At 43.2% G+C, this 21,581-nt stretch overlaps 1 protein-coding gene across 2 annotated transcripts in view; it reads right to left on the minus strand.

Annotated features, from left to right (window-relative positions):
- Positions 1–1,103: 1,103 nt before the first annotated feature.
- Positions 1,104–21,581, minus strand: part of ZMYND12 (zinc finger MYND-type containing 12) — a 40,493-nt gene continuing 20,015 nt past the window's right edge. Inside the window, exons 3-8 of one of the 2 annotated variants that reach the window (XM_029578647.1) lie at positions 21,328–21,499; positions 18,200–18,369; positions 15,942–16,064; positions 13,360–13,474; positions 4,689–4,774; positions 1,104–3,139 (exon numbers count right to left, since the gene is read on the minus strand). In XM_029578647.1, the coding sequence (XP_029434507.1) occupies positions 3,020–3,139; positions 4,689–4,774; positions 13,360–13,474; positions 15,942–16,064; positions 18,200–18,369; positions 21,328–21,499 (786 nt within the window). In that variant the 3' untranslated portion in view covers positions 1,104–3,019. Of the gene's footprint in view, positions 3,140–4,628; positions 4,775–13,359; positions 13,475–15,941; positions 16,065–18,199; positions 18,370–21,327; positions 21,500–21,581 lie in introns of both variants that reach the window. The other variant, XM_029578646.1, reaches the window with a different exon arrangement.

Consider the following 21,581-nt stretch of genomic DNA (forward strand, 5'->3'; position numbering starts at 1 on the left):
CCGTTGTATTTTTTTTATTTGTGGGGAGGGTGGGAGTTGAGGAAGATGAGGGTGCTGATCCACATGAAGGTTAAAAAGCACTACCTCAGTTTAGAAAAACTATGTGGTCAATGAAAACTGTCGAATACACAGGCTCTGCAAATCTATCTCCTGCATATTCAATGTGGAAATCCTGAAAACCCAACTGGCTAAGTGTGTCCCAAGGACTGGGTTGGGGAAATCCCATGCCGATGAAGGCATTAGTTATTCTCCCCCCCCCCCCCCCAAACAAGCCAGAGTAGTGGACTGGCTTAACTGGTAGGGCTGGAAATTTAACTCCTGGCCAGAGGTGGAGTAACATTTCTGGTGCACAAGCTGGAATTCCAATACCAGGACCTGTACTCAAGCATTTATGTGCACAAAACAATGCACTATTTTTTTTTTAGTGAACGAAGCATGTTTTCTGCACATAAAACAGGGAGGGAATACAACTTTTCCTTTGCTACGCTGTGCCTTCTTTCCCCTGCTCGGGCAAGCTTTGCCCCCTGGTCCGTGTTTTGTTGGAGCTCAGTCGCTGCGGAAGCGAGCAAGGTACAGGTTGGGCTTGCTGCTGCTGTCATTTATTGCTGGGAGCACATGAGTCGAAATGCGCGCTCGGCTCATGCAAAAGGCTGGGCAGTGTAATTCGGCTTGGTGGTCCCATTTTGAAGTATACACGCCTTTTTTATTCCTGCTGCATTAGCATACCCTTAGCTTACTATAGTGGGAGGTAAACATTTCTGTGGCACCACCACAGTCTCCTTGGTCATCTGACAGCCCAACCGACTCCCTCACAGGTTCCTTGCTTCGGATATATTTTTTAAAGTTTTTATTATGATTTTTGCCTCTACGGACAATTTCATTTCAAATTCTCTCGTAACCTGCCTTATCAATGTTTTACACTTAACCTTGACAATGCTTATGCTTTTTCCTATTTTCTTCAGTGAGGCTGAGTCCTGATACAACTCAGTACACACTTGCAACAGGCCCAGGTTAATTCCAAATTTGGGGGGGGGGGGGGAGTCTATGTCCCTTCAGCTATGGGACAGTTTCTTACTTAAAAAAATCACTCTTCACACAAACAGCAGTGTACCAATAAAAACTTTTACTTAGACATCAACTGTTTTAATAGAAATGATTTAACACATTTGATATTTCTTAGGAGATGAATCAACAGTTAACACCCCCCCCCCCCCCCAAAAAAAAATAAAAAACCCAAAAAAGGTTGCAGACAGAGGCACAATCATTCAGAGTCCTTAGGATTTCATAGCGAATGGTTGTATGGGGTCACCTCCACTACCTGAAATCCAATGGTCAATGTCTCACTGAGCTGCTCCTTCTTGCTGTTCCAGATGTGTGCAAACTCCTTTCACTTCTCTGATGCTCTACCGGCTGCACACCCTCTTCTCTCTGCTGCCCGAGTGGCACTGGGTAATGCCAGAAGAGCAAACCCAGGGTGCAAAATAAGTTCCCAGTCTCCTATTAGCAAACGTCTGGCAGAGCAAAAATCTCAAAACTCCAAAACAAGGGACAAGAAGCCCTAAGGATAAAAGCAATCTTCCAAAGCTTGGGAAATATTTATTCCTTAAGTGACTCCCAAATCTTAGAACAACTGATTCCCAAGTCAAAGGGTGGGGCTTCTCTCTCTCTAGAGCAGTGGCCAGAAAAATCCAAACCAAGGGAACCAACTTCCTGACCCCTTCCTTTGAATCAGTTGCCTTTTGTTTTTGAGAAAATGCACAGATCCAACACTGTAGAAATCCTTCCTGCAAATTGCTTGCAGAGGAGAAGAAAAAACTGCTTCCTCTCCTTTACCTTTTCTCCTTCCTGCTGGTTCTGGAAAACTCTAGAACCTGTAGTCCTTGAGGGCTACACCCCAGTTGGGTTTGGCGGAGATCCCTAATGAATGCACATAGAATAGATTTCCATCCACACTGCCTCAGTTTTATACAAAGCTCTCTCATGCATATTCAGTAAGGATATTCTGAAAAACCTGACTGCTTCCCCACTCCTGCTCTAAGGCTTCGCGAGATTGTTAGCAATCTCCCATGGCTGGTGCTATAAGGCAGTGGTTCAATCCACTACCTCCTCTCTAATAGGGACACATTGCTCGGGTAAAGATTCAATTGGTCCTTATGTACATGTACACACATACATACTACAGCATCATTCTCTTGATATTGATACAGGATATATATAAGACCAGAGGTGGCCAACTCCTGTCCTCGAGAACCACAACAGGCCAGGTTTTTAGGATATCCACAATCAATATGCATGAGGTAGATGTGCATACAATGGGGGCAGAGCTTGCAAATCTACCTCATGCACATTCATTGTTGGGTATCCTGAAAATCAGACCTGTCTGCAGCTCTTGAGGACCAGAGTTAGCCACCCCTGATATGGACCATTTTCCCACCACAAGAAATGTTCAGATTAACATCATACATATCTTTAGGCTAGACTAAATATCTGTCATACTTTGTAACCCTAATTCCTGAAAAAAAGCCCTCTGTATACACTATAAAGATTTCTGCAAACTTCTATTCTATGAAATTCCTGAGCTGAATGAATAGCTAAACAGCCAGTGCTTTTTAGCCTGCCCTGATGGACAAGAAACCACTTGTACTTCTGTGTACAGTACTATGCCCTAAGCCACTGTGATTAGTCCTCTTCTAAATCTTCAGCAAAGTCCTTGTGTTTGCTGGAGGGGTTGCTTCATTCAGGGGCTAGATGGGCCTGTTTTAAAATATTTGGCACCCATTTCTACCCTCTGTCATCTTACCACACTGTGCTATTAGAATTTCTGTCATAGCATCTACAGACAAATCATTTTACTTCTCCAACATTTACATGCTGCAACAATAACTAATAACTTGGCACGTGAAAGAAATATTCCCACTGTGAGGAAGCATCTCCTTTTTAAATCACTATACAAATAACTCTCTAATATCGTGTTCTTATACAGCAGTGGTTATGGCACGTGGGTGAACGGGCAAGCGACTTATGTGGAAGATAAAAGTTTGGGTTTGATCCATTCTAGTATGCGAGGAAGGATTTCAGGTACAACTAGTTTGGGGAATTGCTCGTGGATCACAAGTACTTTATTTGCAAATTGCTGAGCCTAAAATAAAATTAAAGAAGAAATGATTAGCATGAAATATTAATCATATTTTAAGAATGTATACTTGATATTTAGAATAATAAATTGGATAATAGGCTGCCAGGGTAAAACAGGGGTCTGGCTCTGCAAAGTTGAGATGTGTACAACAAACTAACAGAACAGAACCAAGCCTGAATATCTGTTTTGAAGCATGAGAAAAATGCCTTAGAAAACTGCTACAATATATGCCATTGAATTGTCAAATAGGTTTTACCTGCCTTAAGTGCACTTAATGCAAGTAAACGGGCTTTTGAAAATTGCTACAATAGTATATTACATTTACATGTGCCTTTGAAAATTACCTGAAAGTGATTAAAATGTAGTACAGCGAGTGTGAAAGCAGGTCCTGGCCCATATAAAAAAGCTATTGAGAAACACACCAACGTAATCAGAGAAGAACAAGCTTCCAGGAGAATAAAAGGGGCAGACAAGCAGAGGGGGGCCTGGAAACTGTCAGAGGGCTTAGAGGCCAAAAGACTCTCAGTGTGAAAAGCAGAGGCTGGGCAGAGGCAGGCTGTGGTAGACTCTGCTTAATGCTGCCACTCCAGCCTTTAGCAGGGATCTACCAGCATGCTAATGCACAGTTCAAAGGGGATTTTGGTTGGTTGCACAGAGTTTGGGTCAGCCTGCAGGTAAACGCCTACTGCATATGACTGCATTGCCCTCATATCTTAGGGAAGGGAATGATGATGTAACTGCACAGCGGGTTTAAGCAAGGAATAAAAAAATCATCATTTTACTGAAGGTGCATCCCTGTGGGTGGTATTTCCATGGACTGGCTGGCAGTCTAGAGCAGGTTGCAAGCAGAGCCTATTGTCACACCTGCTGAACTGGGACTATTTGTCTTGACTTGTCATGTTTCCATTCCATCTGTGCATTTTTTTTTAACTTCTTTCCTATTCTCTGTAATAGGATGACAAATTATTGTCGCCTTCTCCCAAAAGAATGCTTCAGCTCAAACTTTGGGCCTCATTTACTAAAGCATTCTTCCTATAGTCATGGAATGGGAGAAAACCTGTAGTAAATAGGCCCCTTTGTGCTGTTCTATGCCTTTTGGCTTTTCCTGAGTCTACAGTTTAAAAATGTACCTACAGCCATTTACATTTTGTGTACCGGCAGTCTAGTTTCCCTTGGGTTTTCATAAAACTCATCCTCTGCCCCAATCCCTAATAAACCTAAGCCCCTACTTTCTACACCGCTCTCACGCATGCATTGGGGCTTCTCTTACTGACCCCTGTGTACAAAAGTGAAGCATAGCGGTCCTAAGCTTCACAAAATCGACATAAAATCCTAACATTTGCCTCCAGGGACAGAGATCTGCAAGCTCTTCAAAACATGTCCAAACAATTCAATAAACCTGGATAATGTTGAAGCTTTGTCCAGTTGTTCACTGAACTTTAATGAAGGAAATTCTGAAAAACCCAAAGTGGATCTGAACATTTCTACTTGCCTTTTGGAAATCCATGGACAAGAAATAAAGCAAAACGAGAGTGTTCACAACTTTGATCACCTTAGCGGGGGCTGGTGCTGAAGCCTGCTCTCTGATATCCAAAATGGCTTGCAAGATTTGAATGCCTTCAATTTTTTGAGCATCATCTGTGTTAAAATTAGAAACATTTCAACCTAGTATTGTTCAAGCTTTTTAAAGAAGATTTCTTCTACATACAGTAAGAAGAGTACACCACAGGGGCCTCCAGAATAATAAAACAAGATACGAATCATTCAGTATCACTATTCCAATCCCAATGAAAATTGGGAGGGAATGAAAAGAATTTTGAATTGCTTAAAATTGCTGCTAGATTTGTTCACTAAACACATGAAAGTACTTCTTTGCATAGCACACAGTTAATGTAAGGAACTCACTGCCATGGAATGGTGTGGGGGCAAATAGTATAACTGGATTCAAAAGGGATTAGACAAATATATGAAAAACAGATCAATCATTGGCTATTTAATATATAAGATGTTATAGGAAAATTGGTTCTTACCTGCTAATTTTCGTTCCTGTAGTACCACGGATCAGCCCAGACAGTGGGTTGAGCCTCCTGTCCAGCAGAGGGAGACAGAGAAAAACTGAAAAGGTATCCTATATCAGGACAGTGCTCACCCTGCGTCCCTTCAGTATAATAGATATCAAAGCAGCCAAAATAGCATAGAGAACCAGGATAAGATCAAGCAAGTAAACAACTGTAACTATCAAAATGAAACAAGAAATTCAAACATGTATGAAAAATGCTCTTTCACAGCTATCAATATATATATATAGCAGATACCTCCGGTGCCTTACAATTCGGATGAACTTCCAGTGTCTTAAAGCTCAAATAGGAAGTAGGGAATCCCAAAAAGAACCTTTGAAAGAGAAACTCCGAATGGACGTAGCAATGTAGATGTAGTCAGGGCGGGAGTCTGGACTGATCCATAGTACTACAGGAACAAAAATTAGCAGGTAAGAACCAATTTTCCTTTCCCTGTACGTACCCGGATCAGTCCAGACAGTGGGATGTACCAAAACTTCTCTAAACAGGGTGGGACCGAGACAGTCCCGCTCGAAGTACCTGTCTGCCGAAAGAGCCAAAGACTGGCGCCTGAACATCGAGGCGATAATGACGCGCAAAGGTATGTATGGATTTCCAAGTAGCTGCTCTGCAGATTTCTTGTGGCGAGACTGACCGACTCTCCGCCCAAGAGGAAGCCTGAGAACGTTAAGAGTGAGCCTTTAAGCCCTCTGGAACTGACCGGCCCCGACAAATATACGCAGACGCAATTGCCTCTTTTAGCCAGCGAGCGATAGTAGCTTTAGAAGCCTTATTCCCCTTACTCGGCCTGCTCCATAAGACAAAGAAATGATCATAGACTCGAAAATCATTCGTCACCTGCAAATATTGCAGTAGGATCCTCTTCACATCAAGGCGCCGTAGATCCGCGCTAGGAGTGTACGCAATGTCCTCTGGAGAAAAAGCAGGGAGCTCCACTGACTGATTTACATGAAAGGAGGCCACAACCTTTGGCAGGAAGGATGGGACTGTTTGGAGGGAAACACCTGAATCAGAAAAGCAAAAGAAAGGCTCCCTACAAGACAGGGCTTGGAGCTCGGACACTCTCCTGGCTGAGGAAATAGAGACCAGAAAGACAGTCTTAAGGGTCAGATCCTTAAGTGTGGCTCGCTGAAGGGGTTCGAAGGGCGCCTCGCAAATAACGCGGAGAACCAAGTTAAGGCTCCATGATGGACAAGTAGCCCGGACAGGTGGCTTCAAGTACTTAGCCCCCCTGAGGAACTGAATGACATCCAGATGGGTCGCCAACACGTAAGGAGGGAACCGAGCGCTGAAGGAATTCCGCAAGGAATTGAAAGACAAACCTTTGGAGAGATCATTCTGCAGGAAGGAGAGAACCTGGGACACCGAAGCCTTACTCGCTGGAACTCCTGACTCAGCCCACATAGTCTCAAACACTCTTCATACCCGAATATAAGCCAGAGAGGTAGAAGTCTTATGGGCCCACAACAGAGTGGAGATAACCTCCTCCTTATAATCCTTCTTCCTTAGTTGCCGCCGCTCAAAAGCCAGGCCACTAGACAAAAGCAATCCGCCTGATCAAAAAATACTGAACCTTGTCGGAGCAGGTTTGGCAGATGGCCGAGGCGGAGAGGACCGTCTGTAGTGAAGTTCACCAGATCCACGAACCATGATCTCAAAGGCCACTCCGGCGCCATGAGGATGACCAGCTCCCTGTGGAGTACCTTTCCCACCAGAGGCCAAGGTGGGAACACGTAAAGGAGGACATTGTGAGGCCAAGGTAGGACCAGTGCAACCATTCCTTCTGAGCAGTGCACCCTTCTGCGGCTGAAGAATCTGGGGGCCTTTGCATTGCTCAGAGTAGTCATCAGGTCTACGTGAGGGACACCCCCCCACAAACACACACTTGTGCACGATCAAATCCATCGCCTCTCCGGACCACTCCCACTCTCCGGGATCTAGATGCTGATGACTCAGGAAGTCGGCTTGAGTGTTCTCCTTCCCCGCAATGTGGGAGGCCGCTAACCGTTCCAGATGGTGCTCCGCCCAGGCTAGCAGCTTGCTGGCTTCCAGGGCAACTGGACGACTCCTGATGCCCCCCTGGCAATTGATGTAAGCTACTGTGGTGGAATTGTCGGAGAGGACTCGCACAGCTTTGCGATGGATCAAGGGCAGAAAAGTCTTGAGAGCCAGAAAGACCGCTCAGCTGCAGCACATGTACTTAAGATGGCTGCCGTCCCTGCACTGAGGGCTCCTGCAGAGCCTGACGTTTTTAAGCCCCACGAGGCTTGGCTGTTGCTGCAGACCCTGAAAAAGAGCTGTCCACCCCCCCTGGAAGGCACCTCGAACAAATCCCAGTCCTAGAAAGCCGTGCAGCAGATTCCCCACATGCTATACACCAGGATGGCTCTGGCATGGTGGGGGGAAAAAACGGCTCACAAAACACGAAATTGGCCAAAACGCGGCGATTCAGGTGGGCAGAGGTCCTGGATTGCAGCTGACCAAAAAAGAAAAATTGTTTTTGTTTTTTTTTGCACAGTGCTTAGACACACACGGATGAAGAGAGGGACTGGACCACCAGTAATCACTTCACTGGCTGCTTACCTTGCTGGAGCCTGCAATGAAAAGTGTGGGTAAGCTGTGCCTCCGATGGTCTTTTTTTTTTTTTTCAAAGAAACGAGCAGAGGAATGGGAGCCTCCCTGCTAAAAGACCTGAGGCAGGCGCAAAAAGGGGGAGTGACTGGACCACCAGTATCATCCCTTTAAGCCAGGCAAGTGGTCACCGGGAAGAGGGGTCCCAGGCTGAGTACTCAGGGGGAAAATCCCCCCTGGGACCCTGTGAGACAGAGCTGTCTCACCTAGACAAGAAGTTTGATTTCTTTCAAATTCTTTTTTTTGTTTTTTGTTACATATAGAAATGAATCAATACTTGCTTGATCCTGGAAACAATCAGAAGGAAAAAGAAAGAAATCACCACAGTGTGGAAAACAGAGAAAGCTAGGGAACCGCAGGTTCAACTGCCTGCCTCTGCTGGGAGACAGAGAAATACTGAAGGGACACAGGGTGAGCACTGTCCTGATAGAGGATACCTTTTCAGTTTTTCTCTGTCTCCCTCTGCTGGACAGGAGGCTCAGCCCACTGTCTGGATTGATCCGGGTACGTACAGGGAACCTGATTTTGCTGCATCCTTAAATATAAAATGGGTAGATATGATCATAGAAGGACAACTCTATACAGGCCTTGTTTCTTTAAGCAACCATTACTTGTCCCTGTTGGGGGTCAGGTGGACTTTTGGTTTGACCCAGTTTGGCAGTTCTTGTCCCATATTTATTTTCTTGTTTTTACATAAACAGTCCGACTAGTGAATTCTACAGGTGTCACCACTAAAGCAGGTTTATATTCATTATCAAAACATGAAGCAGCATATTTCAAAGATTGTTTTAGTCACATGAGATAAAAGTTCTGGATACTGGGAGGAAGTGACATCTTGAAATGAATGGCTGCTTGAGGGCTGAGCTCCCGACTGCGATATATTAATACCCTCTGTTTGTGTTGCAATCTGCACCCATCCAGCATCTAACGGCAGCAAATCAGCTTACGAAACCTTCAGCGATATCTGAACACACACACACAAAAAAAAAAGTCAATTTGAAACATTTTTCCTTCAAGTCCAGCGCGGCTTGAAAACCCGACAGCCTGGTGGAGGAGAGAGAAAATGGCAGTGGGGAGATATTGTCAGAGTCCAGTTCGTGGCCTATTAGCGCCGTGGCTACACTGACGGCCGTGCCGCTCTCCAGGGAGGACTTCCAAAATTGGATTAGGGAGCTGTGGCAAGACATGGGCTCCTTGAAAAAGGAATTTAGATCCATAGTTGCACTGAACTCGAGGATCAGGTAGACGCTACCAAGCACAAGTTGGTAGAGCAAGAGGCTGCATGGGAGAAACCTGCACAAGACATGAAGCGGTTGCAGGATGATAACTTTGTTAAAAGAGTGGGTGAAAGACTTTGAGAATAGGTCTAGGAGAGGGAACCTGTGTTTTCGGGGGAACCCTGAGGAGGCTGCATACTCTGACTGTGCACAGGTTATTGCAAGCATCTGCACTGCGATCCTGGGGAGTGTAAAAAAAGCAGAAGAGGTACTCAGAACTGAACTGGATAGAGCTCACAGAGTGCTCACCCGTCCAAGGGGCAATGTCCCAAAGGACATAGTAGTATGTTTTCACGAATATGTGATGAAGGAGAGATTGATGACTCAGGCAAGGAAGCTAAAAGATTTTCAATGGGAAAGACATAAGGTGGCAGTATTCCCAGATCTCTCCTCAATGACAATTAAGAAAAGAAGAGAATTCAGAGAGGTGCTACAAATTTTGAAGAAAGGAAATTATCGCTATAAATGGCTTTTCCTGTTTGGATTACAATTTACTGTGAATGGGGTTACCTCCCGAGTAAAAACAGTGGAGGAATCCAAAAAGATCCTACAAGCATTGGGGCTGCTGAAGAAAGCGGATTGTGGCCCGGGGTCATCGCCTCCTGCTACCTACAGAGAGAACAGTTCCAGATGGCAGAGGGTGCAGTCTGGAGGGAAACGCCTGAGAAGAAACTTGGGAGGACCTTCGTCATCAGAGAGCTGGAAGCTTGGGGACTTAGTGAGATAAATGGGGACTGAGTTGTCCAGATGGTTTGATTTTTTTTTGATAAATCTGGTTATGACAATTTCAGAATCTTTCTGAGTTTCAACTGAAACATTTACAAGTGGGAGATGAGAAATTATGGGAGGGGTGGGTAAGGTATTTTATTTGAACGATGGTTGGGGGATAGATCTCCTGCAGTTGTGGAGGGGAGCGTGACATTCCTCGAGGAAGTGGTTGAGTAGTATGGGTGGAGAAAGGGACGAGGGAGGGAAGCTTTAAGGAGGAATGGATAGTGAGTGGTGGGGTGAGATTCTGGAGGAGGTGCATTGGTTTAGGTATTTTTACTGCTCGAGGGGAGATCCAGAGAGTAATATAAGGTTAGGCTAAATGGGGGCTCTAAAGATTATGTCTTGGAATATTAAGGGGCTAAACACATGTTACTGAAGCATATGGTTCATATGAAAGTAGATATCCTCTTATGTTAGGAGCCTCACCTGAGGAAGAAATATGAAAGGCTGATGGCTGCTAACAAGTATAGTGGGATGGGAATTATTTAAAAAAAAAAAAAAAAAAATGTAGTGGTGGATGTGATGTCTACAATGAAAGATCTGGAGAGGAGATATCTTATATCATTATACATTCTAAATTTTACTATATTTACATAAAGTTCCTGGATAGAATAAACAACTGCTTCATGGAGCAATTGGTTCAGAAACCGATGAGAGATGGAACTATTTTAGATCGTGGAGTGCAGGATTTGGTGAAAGGTAATGGTGATCTAATGACTGGAAGGGGACAATATGTAAATCTACAGCTCTAACACTAAACTTTCAAAAGGGAAATTTTGATAAAAGGAAGAAAATAGAAAAAAAATTAAAAGTGCAGCTGCAAAGGTTAACAGAATGTTAGGAATTTTTAGGAAGGGAATGGTGAATAAAATGGAAAATGTCATAATGCCTCTGTATCGCTCCATGGTGAGACCGCACCTTGAATACTGTGTACAATTCTGGTCGCCGCATCTCAAAAAAGATATAATTGCGATGGAGAAGGTACAGAGAAGGGCTACCAAAATGACAAGGGGAATGCAACAGCTCCCCTATGAGGAAAGGCTGAAGAGGTTAGGGCTGTTCAGCTTGGAGAAGAGACGACTGAGGGGGGATATGACAGAGGTCTTTAAGATCATGAGAGGTCTTGAATGAGCTACCAAACTGAAAAAAAAAAAGAGTGACATTTGCCCATCATATTCAGTCTTTCAAAATAGTTCAAACAGTCCTCTACTTGCTCGTATATTATTGCCAGCTAAACACATTCAGTCTATTTTTAAACATGTCCAGAGAAGTTGCCTACAGTAAATCTGATAGTAGACTATTCCAAAACCTTATTGTCTGGACTATAAAAATATTTCTATTTTAAAATAATTTTTCTTGCTTAGCCTTGACTTGGTCCATTATGGTGTATTTTACAGGGTACAGAAGTACTTAGATTTATTTATTTATTTATTTTTGGTTTTTATATACCGGAAGTTCCTGTATACAATACATATCACTCCGGTTCACATTTAACATATTGTGAATAATGAACGGGTAATCTATAATAAACTACAAGCTATTGTGAAAACAACTAAGAACAACTTAGAAAGAAAACGACATGGAACATAAAACTGAAGTAATATAAACATAAAATTATTGCTGTAAAAAAATGATGGTTGTTGATCTTATTGCTCTTAGCTCTCTGGGAAAGCTTGATGGAATAACCAAGTCTTGAGTTTCACTTTAAAAGTGGTATGGCACGACTCAAGGCGGAGGTCCGGTGGTAAGGAGTTCCAGAGAGACGGGTCCGCTGTGGATAGAGCGCGTTTCCTCAGGGTAGATTTTGCAGGTTGGGTGTTCATTCTGTTCTGGTATGCCCTTCTGGTTGGTTTGTTAGAGGAGTGTAGTTGAAGCTTGAAGGTTAAGTTGAGTGGAGAGATATTATGTAGGGCCTTATGAATCATCATACAGGTTTTGAACTGAATCCTGTATTTTATGGGAAGCCAATGGAGTTGTTGGAGGATCGGGGTGATATGGTCCCTTTTTTTGGCATTGGTAAGGATCCTTGCAGTAGCATTCAGTACTATCTGGAATGGTTTGGTAGTGTATGCGGGAAGGCCTTGCAGGAGAGAGTTGCAGTAATCTACTTTTGGGAGAATGATGGCTTGAAGAACTGTGCAGAAATCCCTATAGAGTAGAAGGGGCTTTAGTTTCTTTAGCACTTGTAGTTTAAAGAAGCATTCTTTTGTAGTGTTATTTATGAATTTATTGAGGCAGAGTCTGTTGTCTAGTAGTACTCCCAGATCTCTGACTTGAGGTGCAGTGGCATATCCTGAGGTATCTGGAGGGTTGTTGGATGTTGGCAAGGCAGAATGATCCGGTTCTATTATGAGGATTTCTGTTTTGTTGGTGTTTAGAACCAGGTTAAGGCTGGTTAGAAGATCGTTGATGGATGAGAGGCATTTTTTCCAGTATCATTTAATATCATCAAATCCCTTGCCTACAGAGAAATTCTTATGCTCAAGTGTGAAGGTGATTTATTTGTAAACCAAGTGAACATAATCCTTCCCCTCCACCCCATCAACTGACTCATGGAAATAGTTATATTCAGAGGAGAAAAAACAAAGAGCGGCTATTCACCCCATTCATACTCATGACAAAATATAAACCAAACCCCCTCGATCCACCCTCATTTCTGGCCAGGAGGAAAATGGAACCCTTAAACCTCCTCTTCACGGTCTCACGCTTTCTCAAATATCTTCTAAAGCTAAAAAAAAAATATACAAGATTGGAGTGCAACTGAAATCTGATGGACAGGTTTAGTTTCTTTATCTTAGATGATAGAGCACCTCCGATTTAATTCGGTACTGAACTTACATTTTCGGGATACTCAAGAGGGTCTTACATGAACAATTTGCTAAGGAGTGTTTATGACAAAGGAAACTGACAGAACCAGATAAGTGGCTAAAACTGGTCAAGGATACGTTTATTTTAAAAGCAAGGGTGACCCTTTCTACAGTCTGAGTGACCAAGTTCTAGACTATCATATCTAACTGAGGCAACTTCCAAAATGTTATCTTAAAAGGCATAAATTAAAGATATTCTTATTTGTTATTACTATCAAAGTTGTAGGGACATATATAAAGACCAAAATCAACATCTAAGATGCTCAGAAGGAGACTGAACATGATAGATGATAATCATTTTCTAAAAACGTTTAGTATGATCAACTTATGGAATCAACTGCTTGGCGGATTTGTAGTCACAACTCCTTTGGATATTTCTCAACAGAAAAACAAATCATTTCATGAGCATGCAAGGTAGTGACGGATATATTTTGATGCGCTGAACAGAATCGACTGGATTTGTACAGGCAGCTAGCAGAAAGCTGAACCCGAAGATACTAATCTGCTTTGTGGATAAAATTTTCCAGTTCCAATACTACCAGCCTGAAACACTTCATTGCAAATACTTAAAGGAAAAACGCAATGTGACTCATATTTACCAATCATTCCTTCCACCTTGATTTCAGATGATATGAGTATCTGACTGCTTTCCTTTAGAGCCTGTAACTGAAGATGAGCAAGTCCACTTAGATGATTATACCAGATATCAATTACCTGTCAAACAAACAAACCAAAAAAAAAAATTCACATTTGCACTCTGTTAAGGAAGTTCAGCAAATATCCTAATTTAAAAATGACCTAATGAATAAAAGTTACTGTGCAAAAAAATGGATGTTCACATTGAATGTGTCAGAGTGATCTAGGACTTCCAGCTTTTAACTGATCAGTTTGTTTAAAATACATTTTTCAAATTATGACGACAATATTCAGAAAGGTGGGGTAAGTTGTCAGGAATATTCAACGGGATAAATCTTCCACTGAATATACTCGCCTGAAGTTACCCAGATAATTTTCAAACCTAACTGGCTATGTCTGAATAAGCATGGTTACAGATAAAGTTATCCAGGTACGTGTTCTCAGATACCTTTAACCTTAACCAGATATACTGAAACCTATTCGGTTAAGTGGCAGAAAAAGAACCTCTTGCAGGCCTGCCGGCCAGATCCCCCATCCCTCTAACAAATTTGAAACTAATATTGGGCAAAACGCTCAAACTCCCAGTCCCCCCCAAAAGATATTCAAAATGTTGCAGGTCTATTGGCCAAGGAGCATCCTGCTCTCCTCTCCCATACCCCGAATTCAGCAAATAAATATGGCCTCCTCCCACCTGCAGTATGATTATAGCACTATTAGCAGCATCTAACAGAGCTGTCAGGACCCTTTTTGCTGATGGACTCAGGGCTATAAGTGAGTAATAAGTGGTTTATCATGGGGTCAAAGCTGGAAGATTTTCCTATGTGGTTCTGGAGGTACTTAAATAATTGTTTTTCTGCTGTCATGGTGAACAATCTGTGTATATACAAAGCAGTCTCAGATTTATGCAGTTGGATGTTATTTTTACTGCTGGTAACCCAGAAGAGTAAATAAAAGTTGTAAGCTGGCACCATAAAGCCATCGTGTGAGACTCTGGGTTTTTTTTTTTGTAGTTTGGATGAGGGAGACGCCCGTAGCAGACAGTCTGAGAGGTTGGCAACAGTTATGGTCACAGAGGGGAAAGCTTTTTGCTTTCGTTTCCTTTCCCTATAGAGTAAAATACACCAGGTTGAATCCAACACCTTCTCAGACCATTTTCTTTCTGTGGCCACAGAGCTGGTGCCAGGCCAGAAAGCACAAATAAAATAAGGACCAATTTGGGGTTAACAGGGGTTACACACGTCTGCACTGCGTTTCCACTTTCACACTGCTGGATCAGAAGCTGTGGCGCAGTAGGGGTGAGCAAGCTATTCCTTTAAGTCTGGAATCTGATGCAGCAGCCCTGCCAGACTGGCTCCCACGGAGAAAGCCACGGAGAAAGCCACGGCAGCTCTGGGAGACATGCTGGCTGAAATGCAGAAACTACAAGAGGTTCCCCGGCCTGGACTTGGAACTGAAGGAGGCGACTCAACAGTGTTCCCTGGTCCAGAGTGGGTTAAGACCAGTTCTGGTGCCCGAGATAAATCCTTCAAGGTGTCTCTCTACTTCGGGCCTGACAGAACCACTTCTCCTTATGAGACCTGTCAATATAACTTTAGAATCCATTTGATCAGACCTGGCCTCATTAGAAAAATCTGTTTCTTCATTAACTGCTACTACAAGGTTCAGACTCAGGGAGCTGTTTCTTTGGTCCTGTGCAGGGAAATTTGGAAACTTGAAACAGCATATGTCAAAAATATTGTCCCTGCAACTGGGGTGATAGGGACAAAGTGGCAGTCCACGGGAAGATTCAGAATCTGGAGAACTTTGCAAGACATCTCAATCTTCAGGTATTGAATTTCCAAAAAGTCTCTCCGAACTCTCCTTTGGACCTCTAAGAAATACCTGTAAGAACTTTTCAGCATCCCCAGGGGAGACTATTCCACTGGTTAAGATATATGCTTTGCCCCTTGGGAAGAGAACAGAAGCCCAGGGAGAAGGAGTTTTGGTTGGGAACCTGACTTGGACTTGACTGGGTTACTAGAAGATTCCTCTAAAGAGGAATCCAAGAGAGGCACATTGTTAGTTTTCTTTCGTTTTCTGAATGACCGGTTGCCGGTATATAAAACTAAATAAATAAATAAATGACCGAGATGATGACGTATGGCTGTTTTTTGGTTCATGTCAAATATGGATTTTTTTTCAGATCTTTGAAGGGCTACTCAGGAACAAAGAAGAAGTTTTCTAATTTTTTTTCTTCTCTTTTCTTGGTTGGCTCCTGGGACCTTCCTTTGGACTCCTTTCTAATATATTGTTGGCTATAATTTTGTACTTTTGCTTGTTTGCCTTATTCAGTTTCTTTTCAGGATATTTGTCTTTGTTCAAACTTAAGCTTGTACCTGATGTAATGTATGGGAATGTATATAATTAGATAGTTTACTGGATAAAATCTTTTTTTTCTTTCTACTGAGCAGATGTCACAGCAGAAAATCACAGTAAAGGATCATTTATTTTTGCATACACACTAACCCCCCCCCCTAAAAATGACCAATTCCATTTGGGTACAAACCTCAGTATACAATGAATCTGCAATGTCCCTTTTATTCAGGCGAAAGAAAACATTTGCCATTTGAAAATAGCCTCCGGTCGTACGAAGATCATCGGTTCCAAATGCCTCACTAGAATGGTAAATCTGAAACGTACACAAAGTTTATTCATCCAGTGCCAAAATTAGCAAAACAAGATGTTTATACTTCAGGTGAGGTCCAGTCTCAAAATGTTTATTTAAAGAGGCAGAATCCTGCCATAATCCTCGGTAACACCACCACCACCACAAATTACCATAAACCAAAAGGTAGAGATTAAGTGGACAAATTTGGACAAGATAAAAAGGACATTTAACTAGTGGCACTGGTCCAGATTTGGGAGCTGGCCTTTTCCCCAAGAGAATTAAACATAACAAAAATGTTTCTGAACACTTGTTAGTAACTAGGTAGTGACACATTACACAGCAGAGGCTCTCAATCCGCCATCACATTAGCAGCCACCATCTTGCCTCCTCTCCCCTCTCCTTTCTTGCCATCTCCCCAGTTTCCCTTTCCCCACCTCTCATCTCTCCTCCCAGCATCTCTCTCTCTCTTCCCCCAATTTTTCCCAGGTCTCCTTCCCAATCTCTGCCTCTCTCAGCATCTTTCTCTTTCTTCTCCTTCCCCAATATTTTCCCTAGCCCCCCCCTCTCCTCCATAAGACTCTCCCATTCTCATTTCCTCCTCCTCTCCACACCCCACCATTTCCTTTTCTCCTCCTTCCTCTTACCTGGTCTCATCTCTATTCCTCCCATTCCCTCCCTCTGTCCCCATCTCCTTTTTATCTCCTCTTCCCATGTTTTCCCCATCACTTCTTTCTAGTTGAGCTGCCTTTTTATAAGATACATGAAGCATTGTCGATATTATTGGCATGCATTTCTTTTAATTGCAGCAGTTATGAAACTATGATACCCGACGTAAACTCGGAAAGCGGGAACAGAGCATGTAAAATATCAGTCTTCACATATCCTGTACCTGTAATTTAAAAAAGGCCCCAGGCAATACACTGACCGATAAAGCAAGAGGGTAGGCTATCTAAGAAAGCCGTTTGGGCAACAATGTGGATTAGACGCCAAGATAGTCCAAGTGTTGAGCTTTATTTAAATGGAGACATAAATTTTGTACATGTGCCCGACTCAGGCCGAGTTTCGCCCCAACTGGGGCTGCCTCAGGGGCTAAAAACAATAAATAAACAATGTAAACAATACAGGGCATACATAAATAAATAAAAAATAAACATAAAAATTTTTTTATAAACATAAAAAAGTTTTGGACAAGGTACAACATATAGAAGGGAAATCATAAATATCACTTAAACGTAAGTTGGAACGGGACATAGTAAATCAGAGGACAAGAGATACAGTGAAATATCATAGTTTTACCTGTATATAGATGTTCACTATGTTTACCAATAAACTCTCTTGGACTAAGTGCACCAAAAATCTGGTAGTCTAGTGGTCGGGCGCATGTACAAAATTTGGGGCGGATTTTAAAAGGCGCGCGAATAGCCTACTTTTGTTTGCGCTCCAGGCGCAAACAAAAGTACGCTGGATTTTAGTAGATACGCGCGGAGCCGCGCGTATCTGCTAAAAACCTGGATCGGCGCGCGCAAGGCTATCAATTTTGTATAGCCGGCGCGCGCCGAGCCGCGCAGCCTACCCCCGTTCCCTCCAAGGCCGCTCTGAAATCGGAGCGGCCTTGGAGGGAATCCTCTAACGCCCTCCCCTCACCTTCCCCTCCCTTCCTCTACCTAACCCACCCCCCCGGCCCTGTCTACACCCCCCCCTTACCTTTCTCCGGGGATTTACGCCTCCCGGAGGGAGAAGTAAATCCCTGCGCGCGAGCGGGCCTCCTGCGCGCCGGGCCGCGACCTGGGGGCGGGTACGGAGGGCGTGGCCACACCCCCGGACCGCCCCGGGCCGTAGCCACGCCCCCGTACCCGCCCCAAAAACGCTGCCGACACGCCCCCGAAACGCCGCGACGACCGGGCCCGCCCCCTGACACGCCCCCGACACGCCCCGGGACTTACGCGAGTCCCGGGGCTCTGCGCGCGCCGGGAGGCCTATGTAAAATAGGCTTCCCGGCGCGCAGGGCCCTGCTCGCGTAAATCCGCCCGGTTTTGGGCGGATTTACGCGAGCAGGGCTCTGAAAATCCGCCCCTTTATGTCTCCATTTAAATAAAGCTCAACACTTGGACTATCTTGGCATCTAATCCACATTGTTGCCCAGGCAATACACTTACATCATTAGCCAGGTGGTACAGGGATTCTTGGAAGTTGCCTTCAGCAGCATAAAGGCGGCCCAGATTACGATGGAGTTTGTGCTGAATGCTGCTACCGCAGTCAGGGCTTTTCAGAACAGTCCACTGAGCTTGTGCAAGGTACTCCTGGGCCTGCATAAGATCTCCAAGACCTAGTTCAAGTAAGAAAAAAATCAGCAAATCAATAACTAAACAGATGGTAGCATTTTGTACTGGAAATTCAAAAAATGGTAAGAAGGCAATCTTTATAAACTACAGGCTTTGTGTTTTGTCTTACACAAAGTGCACCTGAAAGTATTCCCCCAAGAAGAATCTAGAGGGGTCAAGGTAGATAGTCAAGTGGCCCACGGTGCAGAAAAGTTACCCAGATAGTCAGTGGCACCATCAGCCTGCCTACAATTATCCGGAAAACTTTAACATAGGTATCTTTCCAACCAGACTTACCTGATAACTCTAGGTGGGTAGCACGGAATATCAGTGCTCATAGCCCCACCTCTGGAGAGCCTCCTGTAGGTATGTACTGTCTTTCTGACACCTCTTAGTGCTGTATACCAGTGTTAGACACAGAATGCAAAGGACTCTGCCTACGTGCTGGAATGCAGCCAGCCAACACCCCAGACCCATTAGCTGATTGGTCTAATACATTCTCAAATGAAATGGACTGCACTTATCTAAGAATAACACTTTGAATGTACTCTGATTGGTCAGTATGAAGGGTATAAAAGATTATGCACATTACTAGAACTTTGGGGTGGCTGGGTGATTGTACAGTTGTATGGACCTGTCGCCCCCCAGAACAAACTATTTCCTCGTGCTTTGTTCTGTTCCTTGTCCCTATCCCTTTGTCTCTGTCTTTCCCTAATAAAGTCTCAAGTTACCTATTGCAGCTGTATTTTCTTTAGAATAAACACTCCATTGCCCCCTTTTTATATCCAGGTAAATTTTGTGCGGATAATGAGTCACTTGGATAAAGGTTAGCCAGAGTACAGAGAGGAAAATTTCACACCTTGGCTTCTGTCAGGTAACTCTAAAAGTTATCCAGACAAAGCCTTTGAGTACCGACCTCTCAGTGCCTAAATCAGGGACCCCAAACTTGGTCCTCAAAGGTTGCCATACAGTTGGGTTTTCAGGATTTCCACATGAGCTCCATTTTCATACAGTGGAGGCCGTGCCTGTCAATAGATCTCATGCATTATGAAAATCCCGAAAACCCAACTAGGTTGCTGCCCTTAAGGACTGAGTTTAGGGGACTCTTGGCCTAAATTAAGGAATATTTTCAAAGTTAGAAATCCTAAATTTTCAGCTGGAAAAAAGTCACCTAAATTTTGGCCTGCAATTCATTTTCCTAGATTTAGGAGACAAAGTTAGGTGTCTAATGCTGAATACCAGTGCTAACTTCCTAAAGTGTGTTTTCCCCACCCTCAGTCTGCCCCTGTAACATCCCTAAATTAGGTACTCAGTTTTAGGGATCTCCACCCCCAGCAACTGAGCATTCTGAATATTCATCCTGAAGGAAACTCTCAATACATTTGGCTACTATATTGAGAACAAAAATAAGCATGATAAAATGAGATTAGAAATCTTTGTAGGACCTATTCTTTTTTGGGGGGGATTCTTAGCCCATCTTTTCAAATGATGCTCAAGGTGACTTACAGTATTCAACAATGACATCAAGAAAACCCCAATAGCATGAATCTCGTGCAAAAGCCAATATATTGAAAATCTTGCTATAACAACAAATAAGGGCTTATTTTAAAGAGTGATTTACAGCAGTATTAGAATTCAGGAACAAAACTCATGCATAAAATAGCAAATAAAAGGAAACAGTCCCCCCAGCCAAATCTGCAGACCTGGCAACGTTTGATTTTTGATGACCCTGAGATTGTTGTGGATTAGTCGGGGAGGTGTTTGCATATAACCTGTAATGGTAGTGGCATGCATCAGAGTTCTCGCACATGGCCATGGCTTTGTATCTGTGTGTGTATGTGTGTGTGTAAGACTGGGAGCCTGGGGGTGCATGTGAGAGAGTTAGAGCTTGTGTGTGTGGAGGACGGGAGAGAGCATGTGAAAAAGCAGTAATGCAAATACTACACTAGGCTCTAGAACATTAATACACCATCTACTGGGATAACAGAAGAAGCCAGACTGCTACAAATCCCTATAGAGGAATTACATGCTAGCAAAATACTGCAACTCATCTGACAAAGTGGTCTCTGTCCTTAAAAGCTCATGCTTTAATAAACTGATTGATCTATATAAAGTGCCACTCGACTCCTGCCATTACTGCAACTCAGTCACACACAGGCAGTACACAGAATGACCCTCATCTAAATACCTACAGTACTTGAATGTAATCTGCTCTGAAGTGCCGAAAAGTAGAAAATAAATACACAAATAAAGAATAATACAGACATAAGGGACTACAAATTAGAAACAGAAACATGCAGACAACCGAAATAGAAAGCCTGAGAAACCAGATTCTGAATAGTGGAACTATAAAGAAAAAGCAAAATACAAAATTATAAGAAATGCACATTCCCAAAGATGGCATATTCCAAGTGCTAAAAACTCAAAATATTTTTTTTTTTGTTTTACCTTTGTTGTCTGATCTTTGTATTTTTCTAATCAGTTGGTCCTAAGTCTTTTTTCCACGTTCCCCTTCTCAGTCTTTTCCTAATTCTTTTTTCAGGGTTTCTCTTCTTTCCTCCTGTCTTCTTCCCTTCCTCACGCAAACACACAATACACACACAGGCTCATGCTTTTTCTCACAAACTCCTCCACACACAGAAGCTCTCACACATGCTCTCTCCCATCCTCCACACACACAAGCTCTAACTCTCTTACATGCACCCCCAGGCTCCCCATTCTCACACACACACACAAAGCCATGGCCATGTGCGGGAACTCTGATGCAGGCTAAGAAACACTAATGCACTCTGAAAGCAGCGTCTGTACTGGCATCATCAGATGACACCAACTGGTACTGGCTCATTTAATCCCTATTGCTGATGGAGAAAAGTACCTGTGGACTTTGCAACTATGCGGACCATTTTAAAATTGCCTCCTTAAAGTTTTGACAAAAAAAAAGTAAAAAAAAGCCCAAAACTTACCAATGTTAGCCTCTGCTAAGACAAGATAGGCAGGCACTAGCTCAATAGACTTGAGACCATAAACATCAATGCTGAAACGAAGAGAGTGTAGGGCTGCAGGGAGTGCATTTCTATGTTTGCCCTGAGAAACAAACTTCTGGGCCTCTTGGTGAGCAATATAAATCACATGTTTCTGTGGAAAAATACATTTTAATATAAGAAAAAAAAACATTCCTCAAACTGCCAGTATGAAACATGGTAGGCATTTGAAGAAA

Source organism: Rhinatrema bivittatum, chromosome 15 (genome assembly GCF_901001135.1).
Source record: "Rhinatrema bivittatum chromosome 15, aRhiBiv1.1, whole genome shotgun sequence".
NCBI lineage: Eukaryota > Metazoa > Chordata > Amphibia > Gymnophiona > Rhinatrematidae > Rhinatrema > Rhinatrema bivittatum.